Consider the following 12,591-nt stretch of genomic DNA (forward strand, 5'->3'; position numbering starts at 1 on the left):
AGACGAAGGTGGGGAGGAGCCTCCCAGTTGTCTGGGACAGAGGAAAGGTCCAGGCGCTGCGATGTAGGGGCTCGGCACTCAACAAATGGCCAGCGATGGCCTCCAGAAGCCACAGGAACTGGCAGAGGGAGTAAAGCTAAAAGCCAGGAGGGGAGCCCGGAGGGTAACCGGCTCGGGGTGTGACCTGCCTGGGCGAGAGACGTACAGGAGGAGAAAGGTCGGATCTCAAACTCCTTCGGGGCCTGGCTGGCAGGTGGCTCTGCCCTACAGCCCCGGGCGCCTTCTGGCCTTGGACCCGGGCCACAGTTTACCTTGCTCCTGTGCCCCCTTCCTGTTTGCAGGCCGTTTCGACATATGCAAATAGCCCACGTGCAAGCCAAGTGTACAGCCATGACTGTGGTCCCCGGGGACTGGGGAGGACACAGGCTGGAAGCGTGGTCCCTCTCTGTTTTATTTCCAGCCGCGTCCTGGTCCCCACCCTGCCTGCAACGATGGCCTTGCCTTTGAGTAGAGTGAATGACCTTCAGCCCCGACTTCCTCCAGAGAGGAAGTTGGGCGACAGGGAACTTCTCAAGAACGACCGAAGGAAGCTCCAGAGGGAATTCTCCTGGCCAGTCCAGGGAGCGGAGCTGGGCCCCCGAGGGTTGGAAGGCGGCCTGAGCTACTGTGGGGCTGAGCCCCAGGGACGCTGGGGTGAGCAGCCAGTGTTCTGCAAACACAGACGTTGCGCAAGTTCGCGTCGCCTTCTCTGTCCCTCGGTTTGCTTTTCCCTGGAGTTTGGTTCCCGCACCGCCCCACCTTGGACAGCCTCCCTGCCTCTCTTCGCCTGGGAACCTAAAGAAACCAGGTGAAGAAACCACACTGCAGCTGAAAGGAGGAAGAAAAGGAAGTTTCTTGAGCTGCTCCCTAAGAACCCGACCTTGCTCCTGAGAACCTCCTCGCTGTTCAGCGAGGAGAAAGCAGGTGTTGATGCTCGCTCCCCACTGTGAGGCCTGGTTTCATCCGCTCGTTAGAACAGCTCCCCGGGCAGCAGTCCGTGAAGGCTCCGTCTCAGACTCGGGGTCCCGGGCGCACTGTCCACGCCGCTCCCAGCTTTCCCAAATGGTGTCTTTTGTCCACCTGGTCACTGTGTGACCTGCTGTCGCTGGAGGACCTGCTGTAGCCTTCAAGCGATGCTTGTGGCCTGCTTGTGGCCTGGTGGTGTCCCCAGGGTGGCCTGGCTTCTCTTGGCACCATACTCCCCTCCCGTGGTTCTCATTTATTTGCAGCTCAGGTGGGCCACTAGGCCCCTGTGGGCAGGCCCTCACCCAGACTTCCTGCTCCCACCCGCATCTCGGGGTGAGCCAGGAAAGCGGCCCCCAGGTGCAGCCAAAATAAGCCCGTAGAGCACACACAGGAGTGAGTTGGACAAAGATGTTCCTGCTGAGAAGATTAATTAAAAAGCATCACTTTTTCCAGATGGATGTGACGGCGGTCTGTTCATTCGGGTCTGTGGGACCGACTGTCAAATTCGCAGGGACGTGGAGAGCCCCGTTGTCAAATGCAAGCATCAGGAGAAACACGTTAGACACGCGTCCCGAATGCACTCCGTCAAAGACAGAGGGGGGGCTCCAGGTTTCTCCCTCCCCCGTTATCTCACGTCACTGTGCACCCTCGAGGTAGTTCACACACCTTGGACCTGCACAGCGGACAGGCCACCCGGCGTCTGACCACACCCCTCTTCCAAAAGCCGCGACTCCGCGGCTGTGCCAGAGGCTGGAAGTCAGTCACGGGGTGGGGGGGTATTTTCACCACGAAAATCAACAAAAACTGCAGACCAGGGCTCGTTTTGTTGCTACTTCATGGAGTATCTAGGCCTAAGAAATTCGGGCAGACGGAGTTGGCAAGCAGGTGCTGCCTGCAGCCGAGACTTTGTGGGGAGCACCGAACCACCAAGGAACTGTTCTTTCCCTGTTTGAAAACTGCAGCTTGAGCACAGCTACCCCGGCCGTGCACAAACAAGGGCGGCTCCGGCCGGCACCCATCTTTGGCGGTTCACTCTCCTCTTGCTCCTTAGCACAGAGCAGAGCGCCGAGCACCTTGCGTGTTGCCGCCGTGCTGACTCACCGGCCGCAACGAGAGGTTGGTGACATACAGGCACCTGTGGGCGCGGCCCAGTGCCAGGGCGCATGACTTGCAATCCAGAATGTGCTGACTGCCCCCCCCCCGCCCCCCAGCTCCCTCCCCTGGGGAACTTTGCACAGGGAACAGAGTGGACAGCAGCAAACACGGTCCTCTGCCCCGGGCCGCTCTCCACGGAGCCCTGCCAGCCGTACTGGAACGTGTCTAGGAGCTAGGCTGGTTCACGGCAGCCAGAAACCTGGCCTCTTTCCAGAGTCTTCCACAAGGAGCTTGCGACACCCTCTTACCTAACGCGCCTCCTTCTTTCTCTTTTTCCTTTTGCCTGAAAGGCCCACTTCGACCATGGCTCAGTGAGTCTAGCTCGTGGCCTGGCGCCTTCCCGGGGAGTCGATCTACCTGTACGCTCTACAGGAACATTCCAGAAACCGAGTCCACCAAATTGGGCCCCCCAAAATTACAAACAAAAACAAAAACAAACAAACAAAAAACCCGAAGGGCGGGGAGGAGGGATAAAAGAACGGAGTAAATCTCGTCCCGAGACGATAGGCTAGCCTGCAAGGCTGCTGACGCGAAGCACAGTCCCAGATGTGAGCGTCACACGCTGTATCGCAACGCCAGGGCAGCGTGAACGTGTGGGGCTCCTTGTTGGAAATTATTAAGAACTTCAAGCTGGGCCCTGGCTGGTGCGGCTCCGTGGATTCAGTGCCAGCCTGCGAACCAAAGGGTCGCCGGTTCGATTCCCAGTCAGGGCACTTGCCTGGGTTGTGGGCCAGGTCCCCATTACAGGCCACGTAAGAGGCAACCACACATCCATGTTTCTCTTCCTCTCTTGCTCCCTCCCTTCCCCTCTGTCTAAAAATAAAATAAAATAAATCTTTAAAAGAAAAGAATTTCAAGTTGGTGGCGGCAGAGCACGAACCTGAGCTGGGGGCCCTTCGGGGTATGGGGCCCCGTGAGGCACCGGCCACGCCCCACCCAGGTGCTGCTGGGACGCCCGCTCTCTTTCTGTCTCTCCAGAGACACTCCTCGTCACCGCCCTTCCCCTCCCCGAGGCAGCGGCCCCGCTGCGGGAGCATCACACCCCCAGAAAGTCGAAAACCAAAAGCACGTCAGTACATGGTAAAAATGCCTGGTTGTTCAAGGCTCCCCGGTTTGCCCAGACCCCCTGCCCCGAGTCCGAAAACCAAGAGTCACAAAATGGCAACATTGCAAGCCTCTCCCTCGTTCACCCGCCCGTCTGTCGCTCAGCCGCTGAGCACCTGGCCTGTACTCCTGGCACCGTCCGGCCCCCGGGACCCCCCCCACGGTGAGCACAGCGGATGCGTTGCCTGTCCTCCGTGTAGTGCGGGAAACGACCCAGAACACATGACGGTGGACCTGGGCGTGCAGTACAGCCTGGGAGAAGGGAAGAAGCGTGGTTTCGTGAGCAGATCCGTCAGTGGACGCAGACGGACCGGCGCCAGGGCGTGGGGCTGGGAGCGGGCAGTGAGAGAAGGTCTCCCCCAGGGATGTGGGGCCGAGGCCGGAGTAGATGTTTGAAAAGAAGGAGCCGAGTCCGTTCCAGGCAGAGGGCAGGGCAGGGGCTGGGACGATGGCCCGCCCTGTGCACGGCCCCTGCGTGCTCGCGGCTGGGCACCATCCTCTCTCCCGCCTGCTCAGGTCCGGAGCTGAGCCGCTCCCGCCTGCTGCGTTTGCAGATTCTCTGACCTTGGAAAACGGAGAATTAACTGGCAGGACAACTGAAGATGACCAGGAAGAAGGAACACCGGGTCCCCAGGCCTTCGAATGGTGTCGTGAATCTCGGCCTGGACGCGGGCGATGACGTGGTTCTGGGACTCAGCTACGTAAGTAGCTCTATCGCCTTTGCATCAGAACCCCTGGAAACGGAGGTGGCGGGGGGTTCTCGGCGCTCAGAACTCGGGTCAAGGAGTGGTGTCCCGTGTTCATTCAACCTGGATGTTTTCTAGTGGACCCCAGGCTTCTAGAATTAGATGAGCCATAACCCTTGGTCACGACCCAACCTTCATGGCTCATGTGCGTGTATGTGTGTATCACCTGTTACCTACGCATCTATGTGTTTATTGCACACACATGTATGTATCACCTATTACCTGTGTATCTATGTGTTTATTGCATACACATGTATATATCACCTACTACCTACACATCTATGTATTTACCCATAATATACGAGAACCTACAAACCTGTCAGCAACGTGCCAGACTGGACCTTGACCACCACACCCAGCTGCTGGTCTCCTCCTCCTCCTCCCCCAGCCCCCCCGCCCTGAAGGCACCCCTCTCTGAGCCCCTTCCCCTCCATCCATGGTGGGCTTTGAAGGTCGTATCACTTATTCTATATGAAGCCCTAGAGACAATGTATCTCTTTTGTCATTTTAGTCATGTCCCACTTCCTCAAAAGGGTAACTTCGTGTCTTGGGATTTACTTCTTTACTTACTGATTTCAGGAGGCTGGCCCCCGGAGGGTGACTGGGCCTCACGTTCTGCGGGCGACTGACCGCCGCCCCCTCTTCTTTCTGTCGACTCGGGGTGTTTGGCGACCAATGAAAATCCGGGGAGGGGGAGCGCCCTGCCCAGGGTCCCCGAGCGGCTTTGGGGCAGCAGAGCCAGGATTGGGACCTGGTTCTCCTGACTCTCGGCTCAGTGCTCACACTCTGCCTGGCAGCATTGCATTCATTCATTCATTCATTCATTCATTCACTCGCTTTCATTGAGATAGCATTGGCACACAACGGTATGTCAGTTCCTGGTGTGCATCCTAGTGCTCAGTGTCTCTCTGCGCTGTGAGATGCTCGCCGCAGTCACTCCAGTTAGCGCCCGCCGCCCCAGGGAGCTGCGCAGGGTTTTCTCACGGCCAGAAGCCCTGAGCTCTCCCTCTGAGTGACTCCCCGGACACAGCGCACCGTTGTGGCCTGCCGTCGCCGCGCCGCGAGCTCCGGCCCCAGCACTTTCTGATTCTGTCGCTGGAAGTTTGCACCCTCACCCGCTTACCCACCTCGTCCCTGGTGACCACCATCTGTCCTCTGCACCCACGAGCTAGGTTTTCTTTTCTTTTTAAGATTCTGCCTGTGAGGGAGGACACGCAGCGGTCGTCTGCCTGGCCCTGGAGCTGGGTGTGGGAGGGGCCGTCCCCCTCCCGTGGCTGCTCTCACCCGCCCGCCCTTGGGGCGGCGGCGGTTCTGAAACTAACGCTCCCTGGTTTTCCTGCCCAAGAAAACGTGCGCCCTGGAGGACAGACCCCGGAGCCCGCAGGCGGGGGAGCCGGAGGAGGCGCCGGGGAGCGCGGGGCCCCCCCCTTCGGGGAAGGACAGGGACTGGAGGGTGATGCTGCCCTTCCGGCTCAAGCCAAGGTGAGTCCTGGGCGGGGCGAGGGGCAGCTCCCGGCCGGGCAGCCCCCGGCGGGGCCGCCGGGGCGACCTCTCCCGGACTCGCTCTCCTGTCTTTGCTCTCCTGTCTTTGACACGTGTCCCCCTCGCTGCGGGTGCGGTGGCGGTTTCCCGCCCCCCCCCCCCACCACACGCAACCGAGTCACGGGAACACACACGTGCTTGTGCCCCTGGACGGCCACGCGGCAGCTTTTACAGAGTGACTGTTCATCAGCGCGGGACCTCGCCCTGGACCTCGCTTTCCCCGCCTGGAGCCGGCACCCTCCCGGTGACCGCGTTCGTTGCCTGCGACCCCTAGGTCTCCTTCCCCTAACCCCATCGACAATGCCGGCCTGCTCTCCTACCTCACGGTGACCTGGATCACGGGGCTCATGGTCCTCGGCCTGCGGAGACGCCTGGACGAGAACTCCACGCCGCCTCTGTCGCTGCGCGACGCCTCCACCCGGAACTCCAGAAGGTGCGGGGCTGCCGGGCGGCCGCCGGGGCAGTGAGAGACGGTCCTGGGGGGAAGGGGACCAGAGGCGCCCGGGAGTCGGTGAGGCCCCCCCCTCAGGCGGCCGCATCGGGTCCTCCGCTACCCCGAGAGCCTCCCTCCGTCCCCTGGGGCTCAGGACTCTCCAGGAACGGCATACACGTTTGAGGCATACGGCTAGAGATTTTTTTTTCTGGAGCAAGAATTCTCATCTTTTGCCCTGGCCGGCATGGCTTGGTTGGATGGAGGGCTGGTTGTCGTATGACTGAAAGGTTCCTGGGCCCGGCGCACCGGACCCCGGCCGGGGTGTGAGCGGGAGGCAGCCGGTCGGTGTCCCTGTCTCTCATCCGTGTCCCCCCGGTCTCCCTTCCGCTGTCTCTAAGAGCAGTGACAGAACCTGTCCCCGAGTGAGGGTAACGTTTTTTTTTAAGAAGGATTCGTGTCTTTTATGAGCTCTGCCTAAGGGCCCGGGACCCCAGGAAAGGTGAACACGGCCGCTTCGAGTCCCTTCGCTTTTCCCCCAGGGTCAGGTGTTGACCGGCGTCAGGGCCCTTCCCTTTGGGGCCGGCGGCCCCGTCTCTCCGTCCTTGAGTCGCCGTGAGCCGGCTGTGGGATTCTCTTTCCTGTGTCACCGGCCTTGCGAGGTGACACGGGGAGTGGAAGGGGGCAACGAAGTGACCAGAAATGTTCTGCACACGCGTCCCCACCTCCAGCGACTCCCCGAGAGTCGGCGGGCGTGGAGTGTCCGCTCCAGACACCTTCCGGGCCGTGGCAGCCCCGGGGGGGCCCCCCGAGGGGAGCCTTCAGGGGGCAGGCCGTGTCGCACACTGCAGCCAGGCCTCGGGGGTCGGCAGAGCAAATCAGAATCTGGTTAAACTGCCACAGCCTTGCAGGGAGGCGCTCAGTCAAATCCAGAACGTGGGACATTCTGCAGTGCAGGCGGCAGACACGAGGCCCGAGGGCCGAACCCGGCCCCCCACCTTGTGCTATCCGGCCCGGCACCTCGTTTCCGCCCGGCGGCAGCGCGAGCTCCTGGCCCCCAGTTAAGGAGCAGTTACACGTACACAGCCCTAAAGTCACAGCCGGCCCTTTGAAGGTGACCGAGAGGCCGATGCGGCCCCCGGTGACAGTGAGGGTGACACCCCTGCCCCAGAGGACAAAACCTGCTTCTCTCACAGAAGAACGGCAGGAAGTGCAGGGAAGGGAAAACCACCACAGGTTACAATGAGACGGGAGAGGCCTCTCAGATGTGGCTCTTAAAAATGAACGTCAGCTTTAGGCCAGCTGACTGCAAGAAGATACTTTTGAAATAATGAGATCCGTTTGAATCCAGACCGGGTACTTATTCAACACCGCAAAGAAAGTATTGTCACTACGTCACTCACATGTAACTGTTAATGATGATGAATAAGTATTGTTATGATAGCTGCTGCGGAGGAGGTTTGAAAGGCTTATCTGGAGAGATACATACGGAGGCGCTGAGATATGGCTGGGATTTGCTTGGAATGTAGCAAAAAAAAGAAAAGAAGTGGAGGGGAGGGGAGGAGAAACAGACACGGCCACTGTCGATAATGCTCGAATGGGTGTTTGGGGGAGGTGCCCTCTTCTGGTCGCCTTTGGCTGCGTTTGAGGAGTTCTGTGACGAAAGCCTGTGCTAGCCACACCTGGGACATTCGGGTGACACCGGCGGAGAGATGTCACGTGGCTCCACATCCCTCTTTTCAAGGCTCCGCCGCCTTTGGGAAGAAGAAGTCTCAAGGAGTGGGATTAAAAAAGCTTCGCTGCTTCGTGTGCTGCTGAGATTCCAAAGAACTCGGGTCCTGCTCTACATAATCGTGAGCGTCTGCCTCTCGGTCACGAGTGTGCTGGGGCCGGTAAGTGGCAGGCTCGGTGACGTCCGGGGGACCCTGGGCTTGGGGGTCGGCGTGTGCACCAGTCTGCGCCAGGTGTCTCGGAGGTGTTTGTCTCTCGGGTGCTGCCCCAGACGTGACAGTCTCCGGTGGGGGTGTGGGTAGTAGAGCTAATAACTAGAGTGTGAGCTCTGCAGCCCTCGCTTGGGTTCAAAGCGTGGTCCTTCTGCTGAGATGCTGGGAGACTTTGGGCACTTTGTTGACCTTCTCTGTGCCTTCACTTGTCCCGGAGCCCCGTTGCCCTGTCAGCGATAGACGTCCTGGGGATGCTCACGTGTCACTTGCTTCAGAGGGTGACGTTAGGTGGGCTAAGTCTACACGTGCACAGAGCGTGTCCTGGCGCATCCCACGCTAGCCGCCCTGAGAAATGGCCAAGCAGCCCCGGGGGGAGGCAGGTGGCGGGACCCGGTGGTCTCTCCCGAGTACCCTGCTGGGGTTGAACCGGCTGAGATGCTCTGGGTCCTCCGGTTCCTCGGCTCCAGATCTGATCGCAAAGACGGGCTGGGTTGTCCCAGCTGGGGTCACTGTGGGCCACCAGAGGGTAGGGCAGCCCGGCCTGAACGGCAGGCAATGGGGCAGGTGACAGTGTCCCCCAAGAAAACGGAAGTGCTGTGACCGGCTAAGGGGAGAATGGACGTAGGAAGAAACAACGGTGGATGTCACCCCAGAGACGACGGAGCACACGAATGGGGTCCCCTCGCCTTCTGGCTTCTGGTGGGGTGTGCCCAGTGGGGGGCGCCAACAGGAGACCGGAGGGGAGAGGGAAGTCAGGGCAGAGGGCGTGGTCCGCGGGCCGCCTCCCTGGTCCGCCTTCACGGGAGGCGACTGGAGTCTTGCGAGGAGCCTTTTCTCAGTGGCTCTTCCGCTGGATTCCGGGAACCCCACCCCCTCTGTCCTCAGGCCTGGGGAGGTGAGTGACCCTTGCTGTCCCCGGCCCCGAGGTGCTCCACCGGCCCTGGTGGGCTGCCTCAATTCTGCACACACCTTCAGCAATGGTCCTTAACTCCCTATTACCCCGAGTGCGTGTGTGTGTGTGTGTGCACGTGTGTGTGTGTGTGTTCGGTTCCCTGCCGGGACCAGCCAGGAAGTGGCAGAGCTGGGGCTCAGAGCTGGGCCGGCTGACCGAAGCTCCCCCACTCTGGACCCTCTGACCTGGAGGCGGGACCGCGCCCACGGCGTGGGCGTGAGTCACTCAGCGAGCCCGGCCTCAGCCCCAGGCCCTGGCGCCCAGCCGGTGCTTGAGCCCTCCCCCGAAAGAAGGATCGGAAGGTCCGAGCGACCCAACCCCCCGGCTTCTGTGTCAGATGCTGATCTTACCGAGGATCCTGGACTACTCCCAGGGGTCGTCCACGGACGTCGGCTACGGCGTGGGCCTCTGCCTCACCCTGTTCCTCACCGAGTGCCTGAAGTCTCTGTGCATGTGCAGCAGCTGGGTCATCAACCAGCGCACGGGCCTCAGGTTCCGCACGGCCGCCCTGGCCCTCAGCTTCGAGAAGCTGCTGCAGTTCAGGTCCCTGACGCACATCAGCTCAGGAGAGGTCAGTGCCGGGCGGAGGGGTCAGTGCCCGGGCAGCGCCCCGGTTTTACCCAAGGGAAACACACAGTATCGTCTTTGGGGTCCGTTTTTACATCGAAGGGACTGCGTGGTTTAGGTCCGTTTGTGGCTTTCTCTCCCTCCCCTTTACGTCCGAGTTTCCACGTTCACACACAGAAGTTTCCTCCTCGGGGCCCAGCCCTCCCTCCCCTCCCCGTTTCTGTCGGAACCTCATGGGCACGTGGCGTGGCGTTGGTCTGGGGTACGCCACGGCACGATGCGGCCTCCGTGCGGCAACACGGCGACCACCGTAGGTCTAGGTAACACCCGTCAGTGGGTTAACACCCGTCGCCACGCAGAGTTCCACGTTTCTTCTTGTATCTGGTGAGAACCTGGAAGGCCGACTCTCCTGGCAACCAGCAGGTGTACACAGTGCTGCCGTGACCCCCAGCCCCACGCTGTGCACCACATTCCCGGGGCTGACTCGTCCCATCGCTAGAAGCTGGTACATCCGACCCCCTTCATCCACCCCCGCAAAGCACTTCCGATGTGCCCGGACGGTTCTGTGGGCAGTGTCCCCTTCTGCTGTCCGTTCGGCACGACAACGCAGGTTGCAGTGCTGTCCCCATTTTCCTGGGGAGGTGACTGAGGCCCAGAGAGACTGACTAGCGTGGCCGTGGCTGCACAGCTGGTCGATAACAGGTCCGGGACCCCATGGTACCTGACCCTCCCTGGGCAGGCCCGTCAGCCTTTCCCACCGGGGAGGGTCTGGGACGTTCCCGAGGTCTGGCCGCCGCAGGCGGTGCTGCAGCGAGTGCCTCACAGGCCCCCCACCCTGCCCCGTCTGTGGAAGCATCTCACTGTGAAAGACGCTGCGAAGCTGCCCTCCGAGGGGGCTGTCCCGAGTCACACCCCCTCACGCGCTGAGCATTTTTATAAAAAGGCTCAGCCGGGGGCACGTCCCGGCGGCTGGAAGGAGATCAGGTTCAAGTTCAAATGAAATCACTTCTGAAGGGAGTCCAGATGGGTGTTCCTGAAAGACATTCATGAAAGGGGTCCTCAAATATTTCCTGAGTTAGAACGTTGACCTTTGAATAACACCGAACTCAGCGGTGCATGTCGGGGTAACGGCAAGAGGGCAGAGGAGTCAAGCCAAAAAAAAAAAGAAGAGGAGAGGAGAAAAAACCTCAGGTACCGCCTGAAAAGCCTCGGTCATTACTAATGCAAGCAGCGGCCGGAGCAGAGTGGAGCAGGGAGGCGCAGGAGACCGGAGCTGCTCCCTGGGGTCTGGGTGTGAGCGTTAGCGGCCGCGGCATCGCCAGACAGAGCTCCCCTCCAGCGCGGCCCGCGAGCCCGGACGCGGCGTCTCCTGGAGAGTCTCGCCCCGGGCAGGCGTGATTATCGTAGCCCTCCGGGAACGGGGCCCAGGCTCACGCGGCTGGCGTGTCCGTCCCTGCCCGCCTACCTGCCTCCCGGGCCGCCCTGCCGCGAGGAGGCCTGGGGGAGCCGCCTGCCAGGGGCGCTCGGAGCCCCGTCTGGGTGACGGGGGAGGTGACGCCGGTGCGCCGGGCTCGGTGTCTTCCAGGCCATCAGCTTCTTCACCGCCGACATCAACTACCTGTTTGAAGGCATCTACTACGGCCCCATGATCTTCATCACCCTCATGAACATGGTCACCTGCACCATCTCCTCCTGCCTCCTGCTCGGCCCCACCGGGCTCATCAGCACCTTCTGCTTTCTCCTGGTTCTGCCGCTGTTGGTAAGGTCGGATGCGCCCCAGAAACCCCGGCGCTACCGGTGGGGGGGGGCACTTCTGAGCGGAGACGTTGGCCCTTCAGCCTCCACTCCCACCTCAGACGGTTCTCCGAAGCCACAGCCCCGGTCGGCCCAGGGACTCGGAGGTGACTCTGGCGTGCGTGGCCCATCGCAGAGCCCTCTGTGGCGGGGGGGTCTGTCTCACACTTCCCTCGGTAGACAGGCTCCTGCACGTTCGCCCCCCCCCTTCCGCCCGGAGCGTGCTGACGTGAGAACACACCCAGTGTTTAACAGCTGGCTGAGCCCCGTATTATGGGGGTGGGGGTGCGGGGCCCACGCGCTGCCTAAATTTCAGGGGAAATTGAGGGGAGGGGGCTGACGCTTGGATGACTAGTGCTCTGACCCACTAGACGGAATGTCTCCCTCCCTCGGCGCACAGGCCCTCGGGAAAGGTGGCCGTTACTGGCAGAGGGTCAGGATTCCCCAGATCGGAGGTGCCGGACTTCTGTTTAGTGAGCCCCAGCCTGGCTCGGCACCCGGGAGAGCCAGACGCCCCCCGGCACGGGGTGTGCGAGGCAGATGCCCCGGGGCATGATGGGCCGGGGGGTGGGCCGTGGGCCTTCCAGGAGAGCCTCCAGCAGGGGCCTGGACTCAGTCTCCGCAGATCCAGACAGTGTGTGTGGGGGGGGGGGCACCCAGCGGTCCATCACGGCTGGAGTGTCCCTCGGGGAACCCTCCCCTGCCCTTCTCAGCGGGCATTCTCGCCACGTCCCGGCCGCAGGGGCTCCTGATCCACGGGGAGGTGAAGACTCAGAGGCAGGTCTCCGAGATCAGCGACCAGCGCATCCGGGTGACCAGCGAAGTCCTCACCAGCATCAAGCTGATCAAAATGTACACGTGGGAGAAGCCGTTTGCAAAAATCATCAAAGGTACAGAGAGAATCAGGCCTTCTACTCAGAGCCTGCGGACCGCCCAGGGGTGGGGGTGGGGGTGGGGGGTGCTGAGCCTCCCCGCTCCGGCGGAGGGTGGGGGGCTCCCTTTGTGCTCTGAGGGTGGCGTCGGGTCTTCCCTCGGGGCATGTCTCTGCCCGCTCCCAGATCTCAGGAGGAGAGAGAGGAGGATGCTGGAGAAGAACGGGCTGACCCAGAGCCTGAGCACCACCATCCTGTTCGTGGGCCCCACCGTGGCCATGGTGGTGACCTTCCTCATCCACCTGGGCCTGCGGCTGAGACTCACAGCCTCGGTGGTGAGTGTGCGCGCCCTTGCGGTTTCCCTCCCCTCGTCGACAGGGGTTTTTCTCACGGGCCTCCTCCCAGCTCACGCCCCTCAGGGATCCCAGGGCTCTGCACGCGGAGAATAGGAGTTCATTCAAAGTTTCCAGGCATTAGCGGG

At 61.4% G+C, this 12,591-nt stretch overlaps 1 protein-coding gene across 1 annotated transcript in view; it reads left to right on the forward strand.

Moving 5' to 3' along the window:
- Nucleotides 1–3,866: 3,866 nt before the first annotated feature.
- ABCC11 (ATP binding cassette subfamily C member 11) overlaps nucleotides 3,867–12,591 on the forward strand; it is a 35,982-nt gene continuing 27,257 nt past the window's right edge. Inside the window, 8 exon segments of the mRNA XM_045818832.1 lie at nucleotides 3,867–3,965; nucleotides 5,356–5,492; nucleotides 5,827–5,985; nucleotides 7,727–7,874; nucleotides 9,215–9,448; nucleotides 11,030–11,203; nucleotides 11,981–12,128; nucleotides 12,297–12,445. Of these exon segments, the coding sequence (XP_045674788.1) occupies nucleotides 3,867–3,965; nucleotides 5,356–5,492; nucleotides 5,827–5,985; nucleotides 7,727–7,874; nucleotides 9,215–9,448; nucleotides 11,030–11,203; nucleotides 11,981–12,128; nucleotides 12,297–12,445 (1,248 nt within the window).

The sequence above is a fragment of the Phyllostomus hastatus genome, unplaced genomic scaffold, assembly GCF_019186645.2.
Source record: "Phyllostomus hastatus isolate PE091 unplaced genomic scaffold, TTU_PhHast_1.1 phas_scaffold_345, whole genome shotgun sequence".
Lineage (NCBI taxonomy): Eukaryota > Metazoa > Chordata > Mammalia > Chiroptera > Phyllostomidae > Phyllostomus > Phyllostomus hastatus.